This window comes from Trichosurus vulpecula, chromosome 3, assembly GCF_011100635.1.
Source record: "Trichosurus vulpecula isolate mTriVul1 chromosome 3, mTriVul1.pri, whole genome shotgun sequence".
NCBI lineage: Eukaryota > Metazoa > Chordata > Mammalia > Diprotodontia > Phalangeridae > Trichosurus > Trichosurus vulpecula.
In genome coordinates this window covers 342,971,699-342,999,371 of record NC_050575.1, presented here as the reverse complement: position 1 = coordinate 342,999,371, position 27,673 = coordinate 342,971,699, and the positions used below count along the sequence as shown (strand labels likewise).

Below are 27,673 nucleotides of genomic sequence, written 5' to 3'. Positions count from 1 at the left end.
TTCTTTGTTTCTAATAATGAATTTGGAAAACAGGATAGAACCTTCCTGATAGAAAGAAGGAAACACAAATTCAAGCACAGTTTCTCTTTTTGCATTGGTTTTTGAACCATAATCTTGTTTATTTAATGAGCACAGTTAACTTTTTTTTTTTAAAACTGTAAGCACCGCTTTTGGTCTAAACTCTTCCTTTCATACTACACTGCATATAAATCATAATTCTTTTAGAGCCTTTGAACTTTTACACACCTTCACTTTAACAACATTGCTTTGAACATGACCTGCAGAAAAATCTAATAAAATTGCTTTGACATTCTCCTAAATTGGAAGATAAAAGGACTTGGCTGAGTCAGAGACTTATTTCTTGTAGGCATCCATGGGATGAACATTTAGGGACCGTGGGTCCAACATGTTCTAGGTCCCAAGTTGCTACTGCCCCATTCGGTGCACGTCAGTGGTTCTAGATGATAATCCTTTGGAGTGAACAGCCTCCTGTGAAATTTGAATTTGAGTTTTGTTTTTGACCACAATCCAGGAAGTGTTTTTTCCTTTTGAGACATGGATAAGCGGTCAAAAAATTCTAAATTATTGGCTTATTTGAGAATAATCTTGACTTTAACATGCAGCATGTGATAAACTGTTCCAATTCATTATTTTATTTTCATGTCTTTTTTATATTTGTTTTAAAGTCCCGACATAGATCTGCTCATTTGAACCTTATGGATAGAAACAAAGCAATTTAAACAAAGTTGCAAGAAAAGGGAAGGAAAAAGCTTAGTTAAATGAGAGAAAATACTAGACCATGGGTCTTAACCTGGGGTCTATGAACATTTTTCCCCAGTATTTTTTATAAATGTATGTCAATATAACTAGCTTCCTTTGTAATTCTATAAATTTTATTTTATGTATTTAAAAATGTTTTTCTGAGAAGAGGTCCAAAGGCTTGGCCAAAGTGTCAAAGAAGCCCATTTAGGATTAAATGAGGCTGACCATGATGCTCTATGCAGTGAAGTTCTTTTGGGATGATATTTAAGAGCCAGGAAGGAATCCATAAAGATCAGATAGTAAGAAAAACATGCGGGGGTTGGGTGGAGTGGAAGAGGACAAAAGTTAGAGCAGGAGTTCTAGGGAACAGAGGAATCAAGAGGCTGAAATTCTATTCCCACGTCTTCCACTTTATTACTTTACTAGTCATTTTTCCAACATGAGGCATAAGGGAGATGATGTAATTATTACTAAATGGAAAGTTAAGAGATCTGGGTTCTAGGCAAGGGCTCTCTATTTATTAGTCATATGACCTTGGGAAATCTGATTGAACCTTCACTTTCTCATTTATCCAGTCTGTTTGATTCCTGTCTTGTCCATCTTGCTAGACTGTCATGAGGTTTAGATAAGACAATGCTTTTAAAAGCACTTTGTAAACTATAAAACTTCACAATTGCAATTATTACCAGCAAAATGTTCAGCTCTTTTCTCACATTTGTGGTTCTGGATTTTAGGGTAAATGGTTGAGAGGGACAAGCTTATAAACAGCTCCACTATTGGTTTTGGCCACTGGAGGACACTGACCATTCCTTGGATGAGAATTGTGGACAGTAGAAGAGGTTTCTGTCCTGTAAATCTGAGCCTGCATTTCACAGCAGCCAAATTTGCTCAGCAGAATGAAGAAATCCCTTCTAAAAGTTTTAGTGAAGATAGCATACAGGAAGGGGTTGGCACAGGAGTTGATGGGGTAGAACAGAACCAAAAGGATCTTTGACTTGGACACAGTGATGAGGGGCATCTTGACGGAAGCTGAGATGGCAAAGAAAGAGATGGGAGCCATGCAGAGGAAGTCAGTGAAAATGAGCATGGCCATGCGCTTGGCAATCTTGGTATCACTGGTAGAGGAGATGATGTTTGGGTTCCTCACAGTGAAGTAGATATGGGTGTAACAAGTACAGATGACCACGAAGGCCAAGACATTGAGAACAAGGAGGGATATAACATAGAGCTGGGACAAAGGGCTATCAATGTCCATGGGCAGGCAGATGCTCACCTTCATGTAGCTGCTGACACCAAAAATGGGCAAGAGGGCCACTGAGAAGGCAAAGATCCATCCTATCAACATGATGCTGGCAGCATGGCGGAGTCGTACCTTGCGGTCCAGCTGCATGGCATATGTGATGGTGTGCCATCTCTCCAAGGTGATGGCTGTCAGCGTGTAGACTGAGAGCTCGCTGGCAAAGACAGTAAGGAAACCGGCAGCATCACACCCTGCACCAGTTTGCCAGTCAATGGCGTAGTTGTGGTACTGACTTTTGGTATGGATGTCCACTGAGGCAATGAGCAGTAGATAGATACCAATGCAGAGGTCAGCAAAAGCCAAATTGCACATAAGGAACCGGGGGACGGTGAGTTTGTACGGACTGGTGATCAAGATCACTAGCACCACAATGTTCCCAGTGATGGACAGTATACTAATGAACCATATGAGGACTCGGAGGAAGTTGTATCCCATGATGTCTTCACATGGGTTAAATGCATCGGGCTTAGGAGAGCAAGCAACATCAACCACTTCATTACATAAGTCATAGTCAAGTTCAGTTTCTATTATATCAAACCCTTTGTCTAGGCTTGATACATACTCTTCTTCCACAGATCTTCTTCTATGTCCCCAATCCATAGCCAGATCATCACCGTCTTGTCTCACGAAAGATTTATTACAAATTGGATGCAACTCAAAGCTAAGAAAGGAGAAAAAAAGGTATAGGATCAATGGCCTGATTTCAGAATGGCAAGCACATTATTGCATTTATATGTAACAGAAATGGTGTGGTTTTTGAGTTTTCCCAGCCTCCCCTCTTTAGCAGCTCACTGCCTATGCAGACAGTGTAAGGGTTATTATTACTTCATATTCTTACATTCTTACACCTTCCTACTTCCCCATGTCCTCTGTATCCAATGACACAGAATCCAGGCATTTTCAGTGGCTATCCTCCATTGCTAAAACTTCCTCACATCTCTGCCTTCTGGCTTCTCTGGCTTCCTTCAGGTCTCAGCTAAAGTTTCACCTTCTACTAGAAGGCTTTTTCAGTTCTCCCTAGTCTCAGTGTCTTCCCTTTGAGATGATCTCCAATTTCGTCTGTGTGTACTTAGCTGTTTGCATGTTGTCTCCCATTAGACTGTGAGCTCCTTGGGAGCAGGGGCTTTTTTTGGCCTTACTTTGCATTTTCAATGCTTAGCACAGTGAATGCAGACACTTAATAAATGCTTATTTTTGTTTATGTCATATCATCAACATATGTAAAAACAAGAGAATATGTCCCTCATGTTGGACAGTCCACCTCGAAGATAATCTGAGTATGGCGAGGAAGGCCACAGGGTCTATTTATATCTTTACCAAAACAGGTAACTCTCTCCTTCAGTTTGGTTGGCTGGTTTGTCCTTGAGTGAGCCTGAATTGTTCCTGACACTTATAAGTAAATCATTTCTTTACCATCTTTCCACCTCTTCTCTTCCCACTCTCCTATTAGTCATCATCATTCAATCTAACGTCATTTTGTAGATGCAGCTGGGTGGCACAGTGGATAGAGCACCAGGCCTGAACTCAGGAAGACATGAATTCAAATCTGGCCTCAGACACTTATTAGCTGTGTCACTTAACCCTGTTTGCCTCAGTTTCCTCATCTGTAAAGTGAGCTGGAGAAGGAAATAGCCAACCACTCGAGAGCCTTTGCCAAGAAAAACCCAAATGGGGTCATGGAGAGTTAAACATGATCGAAATGACCGCACAACAATAACAACAGTAACATTTTGTAGAAGATAAAACTGATGCTCAGAAATATGAAGTGATAATAAAAGGCAGAGTCAGGAAAAAAAAAACAAACCTAGGTCTTCTGATTTTTTTGGTATGTTTTCTTTTTTTTCTTTTTTGGCAGGGCAATTGGGGTTAAGTGACTTGCCCAAGGTCAAACAGCTGGTGCATGTGTCAAGTGTCTGAGGCTGGATTTGAACTCAGGTCCTCCTGACTCCAGGGCTGGTGCTCTACTCACAGCGCCACCTAGCTGCCCCTTTTGGTATGTTTTCTAATGTTTCATACTTAAAACTAATGCATATTTTTTAGCACATTGTTTAGAAATTATTGAAATATCTATTTTCTTTTCATTGATTTTTATAAAACTACCTATTTTGTATAAATACATACATACATATATATATACATGTATATATATAGGTACATTTCCTTGGTGTTATCATTATTTCTTTGGTGTAGGTAGGTTATTCCTAATGAGAAAATGCCCTGTGCCAACGTAGATTGGTACCTGTTCTATAATTTGTAGTAATTCAGAGAGTCGCATATTGCACATTAATATTGCCTATTGATAGAAATATCTTGTAATATGGACCTCCTGACCCATTGTAGAGTCTTTAGTCCCTTTGAACTCTGAGGATTTAGTAGTAGTATACTGTTTTTCTAGCCTCCTCACTCCCCTTCCCTACCACCTCAGCCTGCTTAGGTAAGAAAAATCATAAAAGTTGCTCCTATTAATAGAACACTTTCTTTAAAACAGTCTTATGTAGTAGGTGATAAGTGTATTGATTCATTCTTTATTCAGTTCCTTTTTTGTTCCCTCTATCCTTCCTTCCTTCCTTCCTTCCTTCCTTCCTTCCTTCCTTCCTTCCTTCCTTCCTCCTTTCTTCCTTCCTTCCTTCCTTCCTTCCTTCCTTCCTTCCTTCCTTCCTTCCTTCCTTCCTTCCTTCCTTTCTTTCTTTCTTCCTTCCTTCCTTCCTTCCTTCCTTTCTTTCTTTCACCTTTCTATTTCTTTTCCCTAGTCTTCCATTCCCTCCTACTTCAAAACAATGATTTCTTTCTTCTAAATAGTTGGGGTGGGGAAGGGAGTTAGTATTAAGAAGGAAAATGCAGTACCTTGAGTGCCTGGGGACTAACCCACATATAAGGAGAAGCTGGCTTATTCAGGATTCGATGTTATATTCCCTTCCAGGTGCCCACATTAATTTTCTCTGTCTCGGTTTCCATTTTAACTCAAACGTTCATGAGAATTTGTCAATGTTGAAGAGACGTTTTAAGACAGATTTGTATTGAAGCCAAATGATAAATACTCTAACCAGACAGATGGATGCCAAATATAGAGAATATCGAGATAATCTCTCTGTTATCAAACAGCAGGTGAACTTATAGTAAAGTCTCACATGGGAATTTCATTTGAATTCAGTAAGCTCTCTATTAGTAACCAAATACAAGATGCATGATTCATAAAAACACACCCATACATACACACTCCTCCTTGTTATCTTTTCTTTGAAGTAGGAACTACATGTGAATGTAACATCTTTATTAATCATGTCCATAATCCAGCTTACTGGTTCTCTGCTGGCTGCAATGAGGAGTATTGTAAAATACTCTGGAGACTTTCACAGCAAGAGATTACTCAACTAGAGGTAAATGGAAGACGTGCAGTTTGCATTTAGTAACACTAACCTATTTAATGTTGGTTAGTATTGGTTGGAATGGCTTCCAACCAAGTACCCCAGGATACTTGGACTGGGTTGTCAATGAAGTACAGCCAGCTTTGAGCCAGAAGCAGGCCTGGGAGAGAATATTGCCTTCCAAAAAGTACAAAAGCAAGTCAATCTTTTCCTCTTTGTTCAAAGGGAACTACTCTTTGAGGCAGGGCCAGTCTTACCTTTTTAGCACCTATGGTGTGCTGGAAAAAGGAATGAACTTGGAGTCAGAAAGTCCTGGCTTCAAAGACCACCTCAGACCCTTTGTAGCTGTGTAACCCTAGGCAAGTCACTTAACCTTTCTGAGTCTGTTTCCTCCTCTTCAAAATGGGGATCATAATAGCATTTCTCTCATAGGGCTGTTGCAAGGATCAAATGAGATAACATGTGTAAAGCATTCTCAAACCATAAAGTGCCTAATTAACATCAGCTGTCATAATCACAAGGCATTATGGAGGACAATATGAACATATATAGTCCCTGTCCTCAAGGAGCTTATAATCTATATACGGAGACAAGACATAATATATATACAAAACTTAACAATACATCAAAGTATAACACGTCTATAATAGGTGTGAGAGATAATTATGGAAAATCAATAACCAGTACATAATAGAAGCCAAATGTATAATAGATATGAAATGAATCTACTCATTTTAAATATATTTGATAAACAAGTGCCCTAGGAATTTAAAGGAAGAGCTTATTTTGGGCTGGGAAGGCTTGATGGAACAAGACACAACCTGGAGCTGGACCATTTAGGTTAAAAAGATGTCTAGTTCCCTGATAAGACCACAGTGCTCCTGGCTACAGCCTCTGTTGTTATGATATATTAAGACCAGAATAGAGCAACAAGGTGGCACAGCAGATAAGAGGGCCAGGCCTAGAGTCAGGAAGACTCATTTTGCTGAGTTTAAATCTGGCCTCAGACACTTACTAGCTGTGTGACCCTGGGCACGTCATTTAACCCTATTTGCCTCAGTTTACTCATCTGTAAAATGAGCTGAAGAAGGAAATGGCAAACTGCTTCAATATCTTTGCCAAGAAAACCCCAAATGGGTTCACAGAGTCAGACACAACTGAAACAACTGAGCAACAAGACCAGAATCATCCCAGCAGCAGCAATAAAATAATACACGTTTGCAGAATGTTGGCAACATTCCAAGCAGTGCTCTGAACATCTCTGAGCCACCTGCTCTCGTGGTGATCTTAATGTCCTTTGAGATTTCTCCTGGGGGGTTTTCAGTTTCAGGGACTTGTAGGCTAATTGGTATCTCTCTTGCCCTGGTAGGAATTTCTATTTCTAATAAGAAAAAGGCAACCCTTCTGCCTGGGCCTGGGCCCTTATGAATTCTAATTGTGGAGAGGAGTTGTGATTGGTCTTGAGTTAATCTCCAAAGAACTGGCTGACTGAGGATAGTCTCTTAATGCATACTAATGGTTCTTTTGGAAAAGCAGCCCTTTATCTGCAAATCATCTAAGTGGGCTTCAGCCTAGCTCTAAGTGGATCTCATCTTAGCTCTAAGTCATTTTAAAAACACTTTAGGACTTGAGGACATTTCATTCATGTCTGTGCATGTATTTGCCTGGGTATATAACTCTCTGTATGTGGTTTGTTTGGGTATTTGTGTTTGGACTTTATACCAGTTCTCACAGAAATGGTCCCCAATGGTAATTAACTGAAACCCGTAGTGAGCAGTCAAACACACTGGATTTGGGATTAAAAGGATAAATCTACATCTATATAAATGTAGCATTTCCCAAATGCTAGGGACCTGAGTGATCTGGCAAAGATTTCTGGGAACTCTTGCTACCCTTTCCCACCCCGTTGTTGCCTCTCTTCCTTTTTATTTTTCTAAAAGTTCCTCCTTCCCTTTCCCCCTGGCCATTGGTCAGTCTGAGCTTAGAATGGAATGAGAAGGCTGTGTGTGTGTGTGTGTGTGTGTGTTGTGTGTGTGTCTATGTGTGTATTTGTGTATGTGGTGAGGGGTATAGTAAGAAGACAGTTCAAGAGAGTAGCAAACCCAAAAGGGAAGATGAGATGACAGAAGAGTGAGGGATCCATCAGGAAGAAAAGTTGAGTATCTGGGACAATCCGGGCACGCTTTAGGGACTGGCTGGATCTGTCTGTATTCCAGACGTAGCCAAATAAGACCGAATGAAAAGTAAAGAAATGACTCACGCTTGCCGCCTCCAGTTTGCAAAGGCACAACAGTGGCTGGGGTAGGTGAGGTTGGCTTCCACTAGCTCAGCAAACTTTTCCAAATTGGGGAGGGTTTTAAAGTTGTAAGCTGACCTGGCTTTCAGTTTCTTAAGATTTTTCAAGCCATCGCTGGGGAGGGAACGGATCCTTGTTCTGGAAATATCCCTTTAGGCAGAAGCAGGGAAGGAGAAGAGCCTGGTTAGCAGAAAGATCTTAGAATTTCTTGCTTAGAGAATGAAAGGCCAGAAATGCTAGTGAAATGCCCACATGAAGCACAGGGGGCTTTCTTGGCTGATTCCCTCACCCTAGGTTATGTTGTACACAGTCATCTTCCTAAAGTACTGCTTTCTTGTTGTCAGCTTTCCTCCCTGAACTTTCAGTGATTTCCCATCGCCTAAAGGCTAAAGGCCAAACTTTACAGCCTAACCCTATATAATCTATTCAAGCTTATCTCCCATTCTTTCTAACACAGACTATCTAGTTTATACCAGCTTCTATGGTTTATTAATGGCATATAAACTCACCTGATGAATAGAAGATGCCAAAGAGATATATACCTTGGCCATCTTCTTCCTATCCCTACACTCCCTATCCTCCTCATCCTCCCCCCCCATCCCAGAGTATTAGTTCTAACACTGTTTTATACTCAAGAGGACAAAAGACTGTATAACCCTTTACATATGTATCAATCTAGGACCAACGAAGCCCAGGTCAGTTTTTAATGCACTGATTATGAATAAGCTAGAATTGATAATATTCTTCTAGTGTTCTAGTGTTATATTTATAAATTTAGTCATCTTAGCTCCACCTTAGTACTCCACCTTCCCCATCCCTAGGGAAGGAGCCTGAGTCTGACCAGTTTCCTGGAACATACTTTGCATATTCTTTTCTCTACGACTTTGATAAAGCTCTTGTCTTTGTCTAGACTATCTCCTCTGCTTTCTACCTCTCCATACCCTATTTTTCCTTTGGGCCAACTCTCACTTCTATAGGCCCTGCCCTCGGGGAGCATTTGCTCTCATGGGGCAGTGGAGGGAGGACATTCTATTTGACAAATTTTTATTGAGTACTTACTATATACAGTTAAATGAAGTGATATTTGTAGTGTGCTTTGTAAACCTTGAAGTCAAATACAAATGCAATTATCTATCTATCTATCTATCTATCTGTCTACCTATCTATCTATCTCAGTGTTCAAGGAGGACTAGCACCTCTGGTGTGAGGGCTTGCTGAGCCCTTTTCAGGGTTGCTTATTCACCTTTGGTATACATTTGGCACTCAACTCTCACTTGTCGTTCCAAGAAGCTATAGCATGCACAGTGGCCACACCCCGGTAAACCATCTTGGCAGGTGGGATAAACCAGGTTGAGGGTAACTGATGGGCCACAAACCCATCTGTGAGTTGGGGGGGGGGTGTTTATTCCAAGCACGTGAAGACTTCCCCCTCTGAAATGGATAGATGACAACAATTTTTTCCAATGGCCATGAAGGCAGTTGAAGCAGATACTGTGAAGTACTTATAGCTTGGTCAGATACGGAAGATACCAAGGTTATCCAATGCATCCCAAGCCATTGCCAGTCATCCTGATTTTTGTCTTCCCATTGACCTTCAATGACTCTGGAAGATAGAGTGAGGCTGACAATTTTGTGCAACTCTGCCTTGCTGAATTCCAATTCATGCATGAGTCAAGACATCCCCTTGTGATGTCATTGGGCTTCTTCAAAAATGAAGGACAAAGCAACAATATCTATCATTCAAGTAACTAGGTGCTAGAACTGGGGATACAAAGGTAAATACAGACCTCGACCTCAGGAGGCAAAATCCCGTTCTTTAGGGGCTTTATAATTCTATTTTTATTGATATCTTTTGATTTTACATGACCTTTTTCCCAAATATATGCCTCCCCCCTCTCCTAAACAGAGAACTGTTCTTATAATGAAAAACAAAAAAAAGAGGAAAAACAAGAATTCAGAAAAACAAACTGGTGTATCAAGTCTGACAATCTATGCATTGTTTTACAAGTACAATTCTCCATGTCTCCAATGAAAAAGGGGGATACTTTTTCTTATCTTTTCTTCGAAGTCAAGCTGAGTCATTTAAATTTGATAGCATTCAGTTTTTTTGTGTTGGTTTTATTTTTTTCCATTTCCATTGCTATAGTCATTGTGCATATAGTTTTTCCTGGTGCTACTTACTTTATTTTGTATCAATTGATATGTTTTCCAGTGCCTCTTTGTATTCTTCATGTTCATCATTTTTATAACATAGTGATATTCATTTACATTCATTTACCACATTTTATTTTGCCAATCCCTAATCAATGGGCATTTTTCCCCCTGTTCTTTATAATTACTAAAAGTCATGCTATACCTATTTTTTTGTGTATGAGGGCTTTTTCTTCTATCATTGACATTGTTAGAGTATATAGATAGCAGGGGAATATCTGGTTCAGAAAGTTATAGGCATTTAAAATCACTTTCTTATTATAATTCCAAACTGTTTTTCAGCATGATTTCACACCAAGTCTGTCATTTCAATCAAACATTTATTAAACCTCTTAGATTTTCAAGGCACAGTGTTTGGTTCTAGGAATGTAAATATAAAAAAGAAACAGTCCTTTTAACCCAGAGCCAAAAAGATTTCCATTCTAATGTGGACTATAATATATGTATACAAAGCAGGTGATGAAAGGGGCAAAAGAGATATTAGAAATAGTGTTCTAGAAATATTTGAGAATTAAGAAATAACTAACAACTGGGAAGGTTTCACTGAGGAGGTGGCAGCTGAACTGAGACATGAAGTAGGATAAGAATTTTGATGGAGATGAGGAATGAGCATATTATATGCCTAGAGCACGGCTAGTACAAATCTATGGAAGCAGAATGTTGGTAAGAAGATGCATGACTGCATGAAAGGAAGTAATGTGAAATGACTTGAATTCAAGTTAATGTTAAATTATAGAGAGCCTTACAAGCCAGGTTAAGGAATTTATATTTTTAACTTAAGGTTAATAGGGAGCCACTGAAAGTTTTTGATCAGGAACCTGATGTGGTCAAACCTGTTGATTGTAGGCTCCTTGAGGGCAGGGATTGTCTTTTGCCTCTTTTAGTATCTCCAAAATTTAGCACAGTGCCAGGAGCATAGTAGGTACTTAATAAATATTTACTGATTGCCTGTCTTCTTCACCATGACTGAGAAACTGCTTTATCCTGGAGGATCACTTCAGCCCTAGAATTCACACCTCAGAGGTATCCTCCACCTGCGGTGCCCCTCCCTCTGATTGAATGACTTCTCTAGACATAAGTTCCCAAAGTGGGTTATACTGCCCCCTGGGAGGTACTGGGATGATCCAGGGTGGTGGTAGTAGCCTTAGGTGCAATTGTGGGGCATCGAATAAAAAAATAAGGGAGCAGTGGAAGCACAAGGAAAGAAAAGAAAATTTTGAAAACCCTTAATACATGTTTCATCATTGTGTAACAGAGTTAAAGTCATAGCAATTACAATATTTTCCAAATAAACACACAAAATGCAAGTTATGAGGGATCAGTGGTCAAGCTCATTGACAAGTCTTAAGAAGCAAGTGTTGACAGGTGAGGGTGTAGCACATTAGTTCAGCATGCATCAGCAGGAAATGTGAGTGTAATGACTTGTTTACATATGAAATGTTTACATGATGCAATATTGGGTCATCATAATTTCAATGCAGGAAAAACCCCACAAATTTACAATAAATTATTAAATTTAAGATACATCATTAAAAATATTTTTTTTGAAAGGATGAAAATTAAAGGGTTAAAGAAAGTAGATTTCCAGGGCAGTGCTAAGTAATTTTTTTTTTGTAAAGGGGGTGGTAGGCCAAATAAGTTTGGGAACCTCTGCTCTAGCACTTCTATTTAAGGAAAGTGAGCAGACCCAGCTATGCTCCATTTCCCATCATGCTGCACACCCCCAGACTTCTCCATCATGTCCCTGTACTGAATAACTTCTCACCCCATTTTCAGTTTTCTTTGATGTGTTGTTTTTCCCATGAGAATGTAAACTCCTTGAGGGATGTCTTTGTTTTTGCTTGTATTTGTAGTCCTAATGCTTAGAACAGTGTCTGGCAAATAGTACCTGTTTTTTGAATGCTTGTTGACCGACTTCTCTGAAGCTTTTGACCCTGTCACTATCCTTTTCTCCTATATCTAGTTCTTTGGCTTCTGACACAATTTTAGTTAAGAAGAAAATGGGGAGTTTTCAGAGTAGATGCACAGAAAATTAATTGACCAATTTATATATATATATTTTTAAAAAATGTACAGAAGGTGGAAGAAAGGGGATGCAAAGAAGGATGAATACAAAAGTGTGTCTCAAGTCAGTAAGAGTAGGATTTAGACTCATGACCACTTTGGATAAGTTGAGGCTTGTAAAGAAAACTGAGGACAGTAAAACAGGTGTCTGTTTTAGCTGTGTTGGAGAGAAAGAAGAGGATCAAAGAATAGATTGAATCATTGCTTGAAACAATGATTATCAATAATGGAGAAAAGGTAGAGTGGGTCAACTCATCTTGCTTCTATTTTCTCTGCTGAGAATGATCTTTGGTCTATAAAGAACAGGACAAAAATGAGGAATAGGAAATAGAAATCCAAAACAAATGGAAGAGAGTAAGAGATGTTCCAACTGCCCTGGATGAGTTCAAGTCATCAGGTTCGGAGGGCACTGAACAAAACAAAATACCAAACTAACAGACATGATGACTGAACTGATGTCAATTATTTTTGAAAGATCAAAGAGAATAAGAGAGGTACAATAGGAAGGGAAAAGAGTTATTGTTTGTATTTTCAAAAGGAGGAAGAAGAATGGGCTTAAAAGTCATAAACCAGGAAATTTGATTTCAATTCCTGGTGAAATTTGAGCCCCCATTGTAGTGAGTAAATATCTAGAAAAGGCGCAGTCACAGAGAGCTAGCAAGGCTTAATTAAGAAAAGATTTTTGCCAAATTCACCATATTGTTATCTTTTATAGGTTTAGCATACTGGTAAATCAGGAGACTTCTATAGATTTGGTTTACTAAGCTTTTAACAAAGCATTTTCATGAGGTCTTCCATGCTCTTCTTGCAAACAAGTTGGAGAGATATGGGTTAGACATTATAGAGGTAAGTCATATTTGTAACTAGTTGAATGCCTGGCTATAAAGATAACGATTAAAGGTTTCATGTCAACTTGGAAAGATGTCTAGTGGGATTTGTGATTAATCCCATGTGATTTGACATTTTTATTTTTTTTCTAGCTCAGTGAATTTTTTTTTTTGTAATTTAATTGGGATGATGTTGAATAAGTAGATTCATTTAGATAGAATTGACATATTTATTATATTGGCTCTCATCATCCAGGAATAATTAATATTTTTTCCAATTATTTAAATATTATTTTATTTTATAAAAAGTGTTTTATAATTGTGTTCATGCAATTCCTGGGTTTATCGTCAAGTATACTCCCAAGTACTTTATACTATGATTATTTTAAATGGAGTATCTCTTATTATTTCTTCTTGCAGTGTTTTGTTGATGATATATAGACATGTTAATGATTTATGGGGGTTTATTTTATATCCTACTACTTTGACAAATTTTTTATTTGTTTCAACTAACTTTTTAGTTGAATCTCAAGGATTTTCCAAGTATATCATCATAGCATCTGCAAAAAGAAATCATTTTATTGCCTCATTGCCTATTCCGATTCCTTCAATTTTTTTCTCATTGCTATTGCTAGCATCTCTAATATGATATTGAATAATATTGGTGACAATGGACATCTTTGTTTCACCCCTGATCTTATTGGGAAGTCTTCTAACTCTTCCCCATTACAAGTAATGCTGGCTAATTGTTTTAGGTAGAAGATCCTCGTTATTTTAAAGAAAAATCCATTTATGCCTATGCTTTCAAGTGTTTTTAATAGGAATGAGTGTTTTATCTTGTCAAAAGCTTTTTCCGCATCTATTGATATAATAATACGATTTTTGTTACTTTTACTATTAATATGATCAATTATGTTAATAGTTTTCCTTCTGTTAAACCATTCCTGCATTGCTGGAATAAATCCTGCTTGGTCGCAATGTATAATTTTCTAAGAATTATCCAATCCCCTTGCCTACCTATTTCCTTGTAAGTTAAGAAGACTTTTATACCCCCTTATTTATATATGTTATTCCCTCTTTAACCCAGTTCTCATGAGAATAAGGTTCCAGCACTATCAGCCCTCTACCCGCTCCTGCCCTCCACTGTAACAGTTCTTCCATTCATGCCTTGTTTGTATGAGATAATTCTCCATTTTACCTCTTTCTACCTAATTTTATTTTTTAGGATATCCCATCATAATCAACTCAACCCCAAGCCTTCTGTCTATTCATGCTCCTTCAAACTGCCCTAGTAATGATAACATTCTTAAGAGTTACAGATAACATTTTCTCATATAAGAAGTAAACAGTTTGACCTTATTAAATCCCTTATAATTAGTCTTTCATGTTTACTTTCTGATGTTTCTCCTGATTCTTGTACATCAAATTTTCTGATCAGTTCTGGTCTTTCCTCAAAAATACTTGAAAGTTCTTTAATTCATTAAATATTCATTTTTTCCCTTGAAGGATTATACTCAGTTTTACTGGATAAGTTGTTGTTGGTTGGCTATTTAACATTTTTATCAAATATTTAGCTGAAGGTATAGGTGGCATATTTATAAAATTTGTAGATGACACAAGGATAATAGGGATTGCTGAAAACATTGAGTGCCAGAAATCTAGGTGGGCTAGATGACTGAGTTGAAATATAATAAGATGAAATTTAATAGTGAAAAATGTGAAATCTTCACATGGGTTAAAAATGACTTTCAAAATCACAAGATGAGGGAGGCACAGATAAATTTGGGCCTGAACCATGCAGCAAGTTCAACAGAAGTAAACATTATGATATAGTAGCCAAAAAAGCTAATGTGATCTTAAGGTTCTTTAAAGGAGGCATAGTTCCTAGGACTCAGGAGGTGATAGTTTGGCTATTCTCATTCCCCTTTCTATATTTTAAGAGGGAGTTGATCAATTAGAGAGTGTCCAGAAGAGGATGACCAGGACAGTGAAGTGCCTTGAGCTTATACTTTATCAATTAAGGAAACTGGGGGAGTTTAACCTCAAGAAGAAAAGACTTTTGGAAGCCCTAATAACTGTATTCAAGTATTTGAAGAGCCATCATGTAGAAGAGGGCTAGATGTATTCTGCATGACTCTGGAAAGCAGAACTAGGGACAATAGCCAAAAGTTATAAAGGGGCAAATTTAGCCTTGATGCCAGGAAAAAAAACTTTACATTCTATATAGCATCTCTATTTGTAACTAACTGCCTCTAGAAATAATATATTCACCATTATTAGAATTATTTAAGAAAATCTTAGGTGACTACTTTTCAGGGATGTTACAGCTGGGATATTTGTTCAGGTGTGGGTTGGACTAGATGGCCTCTGTGGTCCCCATTAACCAGTGATATCATGGTCTTTCCATTTTGTTTTCTTTTACATTCAGTGATATAAGTTTCTATACATTTCTCCAAATGGAAGAGCAGACCAGTGAAGCTGGAAAAGTGTACAAGCACAATTTCAAGGGACCCAGAAGACACCAAAAGCATCTCTTATATTTGTGGTGTCCAGGTAGATTTCAAGAAGGATAAAAGACTTTTCGCAAAAGGAATATCCTTTTTTCAAACCACATATTCTTCTTAACTTTTGTTCTAGAAAATGTGGTGGTAGCATTTACAATCTTTAAATCTTTTTGGCTTGTGATTGATGATACTCACAAGCAATGTGGGACCTCAGAATTCTTAAGTGGACAGTTTGTCATCTATACTCCTAGTTCCCTCTATCTAAGACCCTCTGCTCCTAGGTGTCCAGTAAGTCATTCTTTTCTCTGACCAGTCAAGTTCATGTCCATGTTCTATGTTCTGGAATTCTTTCTATTCTTCCCATCCTCATCAAAACTAGGACTCAGCAAACTGTTACATAGGGAAAGAGTTTGAAGCCTTCTTTGGCCGCTGATGGAGCTTTAAATACCGGGACAAGTATATTCAGGAGTAATGAAGTTAGGGCATAGATTTTTAGGCAGAGGGACCCTTAAGCACTCTTTGAATCATACCATATGGGTGAATACTTGCTCCCCTTATTCATAAGGCCAGACTTTTCCTATTTTCCCCAAATCCAGTTGACTCTTTTTCTTATACATGAGGCCTTGAAGTTCAACATTTCCAAAGAATACCGAGAGACCCTTTGAAAACTTAGATTCTATAGTTGGTTCCCATGGCTAATAACAACCAGAGGTACCCTTAGTCAACAACATTAAGGAAACACTGTTAGAAAGTCCTCAAATTCACTTTTCCATCACTAAGAAGACTCTGCTGGTGCTAATAGCTTATGTTGTCCTGTTTCTTAAGAGAATGTGCATATCTTTCCTAAAAACTCCTTAAGTCTTTGAACATTTGCTCCCCAAGTACTTGATCATTCCTCACCTGCCATGAAACTGCAGACCTATTCAGATGAGGTGACTAATGAAACTAGTTCTTGTCCATGTACTTTGAAGCTGAGATATGAGGAAATACTGATATTTTATTGACCAGAGAGTAGAAGGGTGCTGAAGAGGCTTTCTATTTATAAGCATGCTGAAATGCTCAGGTATTACTTTACATTTAAGTTAATCCACCCAACAAGTAAGTCCCCAGGTATATGGGATGCTTCTCTGCTTGTTACCTTTGATGGTCTCTGCCACATGTAATTGCCTTCTACATAAACATATTTCATTCTCCTGAGCTCCCTTTAAACTAAGATTTTTGTCAGCTGGCTTTCCAACTAATTCCCCTTTGCAAAGTTTTGTTCCAGTCTCTCATTTGGCTTGAGATTTCCCCACATCTGTCAATCAATCAGCAAATATTTAGTGAGTGTGCAGCCCGTTGTTGCTACAGGGGATATAACACAAATGGTCTCTTCTCTTAAGTAGTTTAGGATTACCGAGCATTAACTGACACATACTTATAAAAAGTTAAATACTAGTTAATAGTACGAGAATATCTATGGAAGACAACAGGGATATAGGAAGATCAGAATTCAGGGCCAAATTAATGAAGCAGAGGATAAGCTCTGCTGTGCTGGGGAGAGAGAGACCCCATAGGAACTTAGGCCCAAGATCTGGAGAGGGATTTTAGAGATAACTGTGTTCAAACTCCTTATTTTACGAATGAAGAAAAAGTGCCAGTAAGTTTAATTGACTTGCTCAAAGTAATTCCACAATGGGTCACTTCCTTGGTCTATCCATATTCAGAGATGGTATAATTTGTCCTCAAGAGTTTTCTTCCTTTGCTGCTTTTACTTGACTGGTACTTTGAGTTGGTCCAATCAAGGCAGTGTTTGCTGCCTTTGCATTCTGTACTACCACAAGCTCTGCTGAATGGGCTTCTCTCATTTCCCTCTCTGGAGTTGTAATAAACCTAATGGCTTCCACTAGCATGCTGTTCAGTTGTTTCGATTGTGTCCCACTCTTCATGACCCCATTTGTGGTTCTCTTGGCAAAGAAACTAGAGTGGTTTGCCATTTCCTTCTTCAGCTCATTTTACAGATAATGAACTGAGGCAAACAGGGTTAAGTGATTTGCCTAGGGTCGCACAACTAGTGTCTGAGGCTGGATTTGAAATCATGAAGAGGAGTCATTTTGGTTCCGAGCCCAGTGCACTGTGCCACCTAGTGCCCACTAGCTATAGTACCATGATGTAGAATACTATATTTGGAAATAGAAAATCTGTAGTAACTGTACAAGGCATCTCATCTCTCTGACCCCTGTTTCCTTATCTGTAAAATAAGGAGGTTGTACTTGATGTCTTTAAGACCACTTCTAGTTCTCAGTTTGTGACTGTTATGGGTATTCCCTCCATGGGTGCAGTTCATAACCCCTCCATACTTTCACATTCTGTCATTCTTTTCTCTCTCCTTCCACAAATCCTCCATATAGCATCTACCTCACATGCTAGATTCCTTCCTATGGATCTTTGAAAATACTTCTTCAAATATAAAATGGGAATAATGCTATTTGCACTACCCACATCACAGGGTTGTTGTTAAGAAAGCTATAAACTGCAAAGGGCTATATAAATGTGAGCTGTTATCATTCCCTTCACTCTCTCTGAGCCCTTCATATATTCACCTTGTAGGGAATCCTTGAGCCATTTGAGATAATGCACATAAACTGCCTTTCAAACCTTACAGTACTGTATAAGTGTGAGCTATTATTATTGTTATTTCATACAAATATACTACTCCCTAACCCATCAGCAGATTTTCTATGGAGGACAGCTATCTTGTCTGTTAAAGTCTTTCCTTATTCAGGTTAGACATCTCCAATTTCTTTAACCAGTACTCAGATGCAACCACTTCCAGAAATTTCACCATTCTAATTGCTGTTCTTTGGGCAACATCAAGCTCATTAATGTTCTTTCTAAAATATGGCACCTATATCCACACCCACTCACCCCCTTTATCCCTAGAAAGAGCAATCACCATTAGCTGCCTCCATTTCATGTCCAATACATTCCTGAGCTCTACCCTTTGCAATCTTCCTGCTTGAGCCTAACACTCTATTGAAACTAATCTCTCAAAGGTCACCAAGACTTCTTAATCACAAAATCTGATTGATTCCTCGCCCCCGTTTTCATGCTCTTTGAAATTCCTGCAGTTTTTTTACACTGTTTACCACATACTCCTCCTGAACACTCCTTCCTCATTTGGCATCTTGACACTGCTTTCTTTTGCATCCCTTCCTCCTTGTCTGACTACAAATCAATCAATAACCATTTAATAGAAGGACCACGTATGTCAATTGATGCAATCATTTGAAAATATTTTTTAAAAATAATTTTACCATAAATTACTCTAACTGTATCTTATCTGTAGAAAATGTACTTTAGATACAACAATAACTTGCAGGTATTATACTTTTTCTTTGAAATAAAAATTTTCATCTTAATTTTTCTAGTATGTGTCAATGCACTGAGTCAAATGCTGCGTCATCAAGGTATTCTTAAATTCTTGTCCTTCTAGTATGCCACATTAAGTACTCAGGATACAAAGGCAAAAATGGAACAGCCAATGTCCTCAAGGAGCTTTTGTTCTATCTGGGATAAACATGTTAACAAATTATGCATAGATAAAATATGCAAAAGATAAAATTTGGATGTGGAAAGGGCTGGCAGCTAGAGAGATCAAGAAAAGCTTTATGTAGAAGGAGTAATAGAGAACTGTTTTAAAGGAAACAAAGGAACCTAGGAGACAGAAGTGAAGGCGAGAGAGCATTCCAGACATAGGAAGCAGCCAGTGCAAAGGGGCAGAGGTGGCAGCTGGAGTGTCCTATTTAAAGAACGGCAAGGAGGCCAGTTTGGCTGGTCCATGGTATTCAGGGAGTATTATATAATGAGCCTGGAAAATTAAACTGGGCCCAGGTTGGGAAGAGATTTAAAAGCCAAACAGAGGAATTTATATTTTATCCTAGAGGCAATGATGAGCCATTTGCGTTAAATAAGTACAAGAATAACATGGTCACTTTAGGAAATTTTTTTTGGCAGCTCTGTGTGGGCTGCATTGGAGAAGGAATGGATTTGATGCAATGACACTAATTTTTCAGCTGTTTAAATAGGTCAGGTGAGAGTTGATAAGGGCCTGAATTAGGGTGGTGGCCATGTGGGTAGAGAGAAGAGGAAGAAATGACAAAAGATGGAAACTGATTAGTCAATATGGGATGAGTGATAGTGAGGAATCAACTGTGACTAGAAGGGTAGTGCCCTTGACAGGAATGGGAAAGTTGAGAAGATGGGTGGATTTTGGCAAAAGATAATAAGGTATGTTTTGGACATGTTGAGTTTGAAATTCCTATGAGGCATCCAGTATGAAATATCCAGTAGGCAGTTGGAGATGCATGGTGAGGTCAGGCAAGTGACTAGGGCAGGATATATAGATCTTGGAGTCACCTGCAAATAAGTCATAATTGAATCCTTGGAAAACACAGAGATCACCCAATGAATTAATGGAGAGAGAGGGAGGGGAGGGAGGGAGGGACAGAGGGAGAGAGAGAGAGAGAGAGAGAGAGAGAGAGAGAGAGAGAGAGAGAGAGAGAGAGCGCACACAAATGACCAGGGCTCAGTTGGGAAGCATGATATAGATGATGACACTGATATAGAAGAGGACACTGAAAAGGAGTAGTCAGACTTCCTTCCTTCCTTCCTTCTTTCCTTCCTTCCTTCCTTCCTTCTTTCCTTTCTTCCTTCCTTCCTTCCTTCCTCCCTCCCTCCCTCCCTCCCTTCCTTCCTTCCTTCCATTTGTTAGCATATAAGTAGGAACAGAAGAGGTAGATATTGGGATTCATCTGGGGCTGATATATGGCAAATCACGAGTGTCAAATAGGACAAAGGTACAATGGATTTGAGAATAGAGGGCAATGCAGGATTAGAAAATCTGATTGTGAAAGGAAGAAAGTGAGATAAGAACAGAGGTCTTAGTAAATACTGAGGGATGGAGAAATCAATCAATAAACCTACTCAGTACCTACTATGTGTCAGGCACTGTGTTAAGTGCTAGGGATACAAATACAAAAAAAGACAGTCCTGGGCCTCAAGGAGCTTACAGTCTAATGATAGAAGATAACAAAGAAAAGGAACCTGAAAAGTGTGTGTGTGTGTGTGTGTGTGTGTGTGTGTGTGTGTATGATTAGATTGGGACCTCTGGTGAGAATTAAGAATATATTTGGAGGAGAAAGACACAATGAGAGGCTAAGCTCTAATTAAGAGATTTCTGAGTTTTCAATTTTTGAAATAAAAAAACTTGCTGGTGATGGTGAGGTTAAGGCAGTGACTACCCTTGTGTGTGACTGAGGTTGACATCAAGGACGATGAGAAGATTGAGCTATTGCAAGAATGTGGTGGTTGAGGGGATATTAACATATAAGCTAAAGATTCCTACTGTATGGACAAGAGTTCAAGTGGAGAGGAAGCCTGTAAGACAGGTTCTAGTTTTTCTGAGTCTCCTTTGCTGGTTCAGCATTTTCGTCTGGAGACACAAGGGTGGTCCAAGGTCTTCCCTTTCTCTTCCCTTCAAATGAATTAAAGGAAGACAATTGGGATTTTTCAGGGATGATGGAGATTGTCTCAAGCATGAAGAGATATATTCTGAATACCTGAAGGTGCCTCATTCCAGAAAGCCTCATCTTCCAGAGACTATGTAATTCAATAGATGCCAGAGATTAAATACAGCCCAGAGACCAAAGGCTGTTGATGATCATCGGGTGACAAGTGAGGGAGGTAAGGAATAGCACTAAAGGTCAGACAAATATCTCCTTATCTCAGAATTTTCTCTTCTCTAGAACAAAGAAATATATGTATGGATGACCACAGAGATAGTTATGAGTATGACCTGTTCATTGGGTAGTATGGAGACCATTCTCAGTAGAGCAAGGGATGCCTGCTGAGAAATGGAGAAAGGTCAATTGATAGGGCAGAACTAGATTGTAGTAGGCTTTAAAATCTAGGCAGTCTAGACTTGGTTAGGTAATGGAAAGTTTTTGAAGGTTTCTGAGCAGGGAAATGATATAATGAAAGCAATATTTTAGGGAGGTTAATCTGTCAAGTTTGATTTGAGGAAGGGGAAAGAGATCAGGGACATAAAGACATGTAGGGCCCTATTGTAGTAGCATAGGTTTGAAGTGATAAGGGCTTTTTAAAAATATTTATATCTTTCCCTAAAATCTATAAAATTAACTTACCATTGACCTATATATCACTAAATTAAGAAGCATTTGTGGAACTTCTGCTGGCCTCCATGGGGAGACAAAGATGAATAAAACTGGTTTCTTGCTCAGAACAAGTTTCCTTGGAGAGAGAAACTAAAACATGGGAAAACAATAGCTAAAATGAAACAGTAAATACCAAGTGAAAATTAGAGGTAACAATCATAGCTAGCATTTATATAGTGCTTTATGGCTTGCAAAGCACTCTGTAAGTATTATTTCACTTTACCCTCACAACAACCCTGGGTGGTAGATTTAATCTCCATTTTATAAAGGATGAAACTAGCAGAGATTAAATTTCTGAGGTGGAATTTGAACTCAGGCTGTTTTCCAGGTTCCATGCTAAATCCACGGGGCCAACTATCTCTTTGAATACATTTACTGTAAAACTCTTAGTGTTCAGAGAAGGCAGACAGATCAGGGTTTATTGGTATGTTCAATAAAATAGAAGACTTTGTGGAAGAGGTAAGACTGGGGTATGGACTACGGGAGTGAATAGGATTCACATATATAGAAAGGCATTCGAAAGGAAGGGAACGATATAAGTCATGGTGGAGGCCATAATTATAGTGTATTCAGGGGATAAGGAACAGATCAGTCCGAGTGAAGCTCTGAATTTGTTTAGGTAAAAGGAAACTAAATTGGATTGGGATACTAGGATGAGGTGCTTTCTTTGGTCATATCTTGGTTTACTATATCTATTCTACCACTTGTACTTACCATAACCATCTCTGTCTTAGTGTGTTCTCATGGGGTAGGAGGTGGAGTCTGTGTAGTTCTATTTATATACTGCTCAACACTCTGCTGGATATGTGTAATTAGGCCCTTAATTAATAAACACCATTTGATGATTTTATTAATGACTTAGATAATGTTCTAATTACATTTGTGGGTGAAGCTACATTGGTTTGGATTGCTAAAACTTTAGAAAAGAGGGCTAGAATTAAGAGAACTCATAGAGTGGAACAGAATGCATATGCAAAGGAAATAATCAGTCTAGTCTCCTGGATACTCTCTCCTATTTTTATCACTGCTCTTTCTTGGTTCTCCTCCTACCTGGCAGACTACTCCTTCTCAGTCTCCTTTGTTGGATATTCCTTTGGCTGTGCCTTTTGACTATGGGTATCTCCTAAGGTCTCTCTTCTCTCTCTTCTCATTAGTTGATCTCATCAGCTCCCACAAGTCTAATTATCATCTCTATATAAATGGCTCCCAGATTCCAATCTCTAGTTTGTCTCCTCAGCTCCAGGTTCTCATTATCAATCAGGAACTGGATATTCCACAGCCATCTCAAACACTACAACTACTCATCTTTTTTTCTGAATCCCCCAGTCTTCCTAACTTTCATATTACTATTGGGGGCTGTTCTATCACTATTTTATCCTCTCAGTCACCCAGATGAAAACCTTGATGTTATCTTCAACTCAATTCACATTCACTTCATGTATCCAATCTGTTGTCAGGTTTTGTCATTTTGCTTTCGTATACATTTCCCTTTCTACACTTAAACAGTCACCTCAGCAAAAGCCCTTGTTATCTCTTGCCTAAAATATTGAAATAGTCTTCTAATTAATCTCAATGCCTCAAATCTCTTCTCCCTCCAATTTCTCCTCTACTTAGCTGCCAAAATGGTATTCCCAAAGCACAGGGCTGACCACATCACCTCCTTACTCAATAAATTATAGGGCTTCCTATTACCTCCAAGATCAAATATAACGTGCACTCCTTAGCATTTCAAACCCTTCACGACCTGGTCCTTTACTACTTTTTTCAGTCTTCTTACACCTTACTTCCCCTCACACATCCTTGATTAATCTACACAGGCCTAACTATATTTCCGAGTTCATAACACTCCATCTCTTAACTCTATGACTTTGAACTATGAACTTTGAACTCTATTCCTAGAATACTTTGCCCTATCCCTTTACCTCCAAGTTACTCTGGCTTCTCCTCAAGAGTCAGCTCATACTTACCATCTACCTTGCATATATGTATGTGTGTATATGATGTATATATATATATATATGTATATATATATATATATATACACATACACACACACATATATATACAAATATAGATGTATATATACATATATCTTTAAAAAAACTTATGAAATCACACAAAAATTTCCATATCATAATAGAATAGAAAAAGATGATTGCACATGAAACTACAAATCTATTCTGTTCAATTTGCTATTCCTATTAAATATACAAGGTTATCATTTATAATGTAACTTTCTTTTTTCCCCTTTTTTTCTTCCCTCCCCTCCTCCCTCCCTGGAGACGGCTACCATGAGACACAAATATGTGTATATATGTGTGTGTACATATAAACGTGTGTGTGTGTGTGTAAAATCATTCTATATATACTTCTATTTATCAGTTCCTTCTCTGGATGCAGATAGCATCTTCCTTCATAGATCCTTGTAGTTAATTTGGGTTTTTATAATAATAATATTTGCTCAAAGTTGTTCTTAAAACAATATTGCTCTTGCTGTATGCAATGTTCTCTTGGTTCTGCACACTTTGTTCTTCATTATTTTGTGCAAGCCAATCCATGTTTTCCCACATACTTTATATATAGTTATTTATATATTATTTCTTCCATTAAAATGTGAGCTCCTTGAGGTCAGGGACTATGTTTTTATGTTTCTTTGTATCCCTATCACTTAGCAAAATGCCTGGTACATATCAAATGCTTAAAAAAGAATTGATATTGAAAATAAAGATGAAATTTAATGGAAAAAAATCTGGAAGTAGTTAATACAAAAGTACAGAAACACAAAATAAGATAATAGTAGCGGGGAGAGGGGGAACTTTAATTCAGTTGATGAGGATGAAATTATATATTGTTACTTTCCAGAAAAATCAGGGAACTCAAACAAGGTCATCCCCATTGGATTGTAAAGTTCTTGAGAAAAGGAATTGACTTTTGCCTTTCTTTTTATCCCCAGTGCTTTTATTACAGTGCCTAGCACATAGTAGTCACTTAATAAATGCTTGTTGACTGACTGTCTCAAGGGAACATCATTTTAAATGATGAAAGGCAACTAACTTAGAGGCAATGTCTTTTTACTCATTACATTCAAACTGATTTACTATTTCTAGCAGCTCATCAAATTTCATAGCTTCTTTCAATAACCAAGACCAATTAGGTAACTTCTTTTCATACCTAAGACTAATTAAATAAATTTTCAATTATCAGAAATATACTACACACACATTATAAGTATACTATATATATGAATATATATATATATATATATATCTCAGAAGTATACTATACACGAGCACACTTGCTACAGTCTAATAACATCTTCTTCCTCAGATTTTATTGCTCCTATCAGTTTCTAGAGTCCACTAAATTTACAAACTTAAATGGTTTTCTCCCTTTTCACTGAATGGTCGACTCACTGGATTTAGCATATGTTGGATGCATTGTCCTACCACCACCAAAATATCTTTCAAGTCTCAGCATCCTTGCCAGGCTCCTTTAAGATTTGTGTTTTTCAGAATGTGTAGTTCCAAAGGCTGAGTTTTTAAGTCTTTCTAGAAGTCTACCTCTGTTCTCCACTTTGGGTACTAGTTCATGCTATATAGTATGTTAGTTACATTTCTGACACAAATATTCCATGTTTTTCTCCTTGTGTGACATGGGTCCTTCCTTCCTTCCTTCCTTCCTCCCTTCCTCTTTCTTTCTCTCTTTCTTTCTCTCTTTCTCTTCCTCTCCCTCTCTTCCTCTCTCTCTCTCTCTCTCTCTCTCTCTCTCTCTCTCTCTCTCTCTCTCTCTCTCTATATATATATATATATATATATATATATTAGTCCTTTCTTGAAAACAATCCTAACCTGGACTTTTGGACATGGTGAGGTGTAATACCATCTGTTATGGAGTGGTGAGGCCTGAGGCCTGTTAGCATCTATGGCTGTTTCCAGTACTTCAGATGATTTTTTTCTTCCAAGTTAGTTCTCATGTTTTACCTCTAGATACACATTTATCCACACCCTTTGACCCTTATGCAATATTTTCTCATCCTCTGTGAGAGGTCTATCGGTTAGGCTCCAAATTACTTCTGAAACTCTCATCTTACTAGGAAACAAAGTTTTATCTTTCTCTTCATATCACTTTGTGAGTACCTCACATAGCTAATAAGTGTCTGAGGCTGGATTTGAACTCTGATCTTCCTGACTACAGGACCTAGTACACCACCTAACTGCCTCTATGGAAGCCAAGAAATACATATTTTATACAGAATAAATATAAAGAAATAAATACAAAGCAGTTAAAAGTGCTTTGTATTTATCTCTTTATATTTGTGAATATATGGTTTATACTTGTGAAGGAAGTCACTAGCTTTTGTGGGATGTGAAAAGCTTCATGTAGAAGATAATGCTTGAGTTCTATCTTGAATCAAGAGAGGCATTCTTTGAGGAAGAAGTGAGAAGGAGGTGCTTTTCAGGCATTGCAGTTTGACTAGTGCACAGAGAAGATAGATGGAGTGTTATATGTGAGGAGTTAGGAAAAGCCAGTTTGGCTGGATCATTGAATAGGAGAAGGGGAGTGATGTAGAATGAGGATGGTAAACTGGTTTGGGACAATGGTATGAAATGCTATTACACTGGCAAATATCTCAACATAAGTGAAATTACGGCAACAACTGCTTTTGAGAATTTGAGCGCTGAAAGGATCCACCCCTCATCTCACATTCTGGAGATTTTGAAACACTCTGTTAACATCATATTAGCTCACGGAGAGCCTCTTGGTTCTGAGATGGAAAACAGAATAGGAGACAGTAGCTGATTAAGGGACATTTGCCTTGCTGGGTCAGGAGAGGCAAGAGTTAAAATTTGCTCCCCACCTCATTTAATAAACTATGTTATAGTCAGTACCACAAATTGGATTTGAACAATTTCTGTTTCTCCCAGCAAAGATGTTATTACAGGTCAATCATTTCCATAAGTGAAAGCACATTTCTGGTGTACACTACACTGACAGATGGTTAGAAGACCTTTCTTTCATGATCCCAGTTGGGATAAAAAGGCAATTTACTATCTATAGAACTGTGGGTAATGGAACAGAATCATTCTTATACAAATAACTCAGTGTTTGAATCTGAACTATCAAATGAATCTGAGCTGTAGCCAAATCAATTTGATAAACCATCGGAATAGGATTGTATTGGCTCCAGCTCAGAAAGGCAATGCATTAAATTTTCCCCACAGAGATCAGTTTCCCAAGGAAACAACAATTGTTCCATTGCTAAGAAAGACTTCAGGATGCAGAAGTCACGAAAACAAAAAAAGTCAAAGCTGGGGACAGAGACTGATTGTTAAGGTCAAGACCTATGGGGCTAACCAGTTGTCAGTCTAGTATGAATGAGGCAGGTGAAATTTGTCATCTGGGCCCCCAGCCCCACTTTTCTGGGACCCATTCTTTTGGTGGCACTGCTTATCTGCTATCTCCCCAAGTAGTGTGTTCTCTCTCTCTCAGATTCTCTTCCCTGCCCCAAAGGAAAACCTGCTTTGAGGAAAGGTTCTATTAAACCAATTTTTAGCATATTTTCCCAAGCTGCTATTGTTGTTATGTTGAATGGTTGTCAGAGATGCTAGACCTGAAACTAGCAAAGGGTGATTAGGCCTTTGACCCAGGGTAGGAGAGTTGAAGACCAGAAAACTGACAAGCTTCAGCAGAATAGGAATAAAGAAGGGAAATTTTAGTTCAGATACTGGCCAAAGAATCCAGAAAAGGAAGTTTTGATTCTAGGAGGCTGTGAGGAGAGGTGCCTGCTGTCTTTTCATTCCCTCCTTTCCCTTCATCCCCATAGAGAAACCCCCCTATTTGCTGTACCCTGTCCCTTTCCCAGGGCTTGCTCTTTCTCATTTTCCTTTTTAAGCAGAACAGCCTCTCTCCACAAGCTTTACCTAAAGTCTTGAGCCTGCAGAGGTGTTAATTAACTTGGGTCTATTTGAAGAAAAGCATATCAAAAATAAGCCACCTGGGTCAGTGGAAACTCACTTCTGCAGGTGTTGGGTGAAAGAGGAAGTGTGAAGAACTAGGAGAGATCTTGTGATAGTGAACTGATCTAGGCAGTTGTCAGAAATTCTTGGTTGCCTTTCCTGTTAGGTTTGT

The 27,673-nt window shown here is 38.4% G+C and overlaps 1 protein-coding gene across 2 annotated transcripts in view; it reads right to left on the bottom strand.

Annotated features, from left to right (window-relative positions):
- Nucleotides 1-811: 811 nt before the first annotated feature.
- Nucleotides 812-27,673, bottom strand: part of FSHR (follicle stimulating hormone receptor) — a 243,982-nt gene continuing 217,120 nt past the window's right edge. For both annotated transcript variants that reach the window (XM_036752372.1, XM_036752371.1), the window contains 2 exons: nt 7,688-7,873; nt 812-2,723 (listed from right to left, as the gene is read on the bottom strand). In XM_036752372.1, the coding sequence (XP_036608267.1) occupies nt 1,493-2,723; nt 7,688-7,873 (1,417 nt within the window). In that variant the 3' untranslated portion in view covers nt 812-1,492. The remainder of the gene's footprint in view (nt 2,724-7,687; nt 7,874-27,673) is intronic.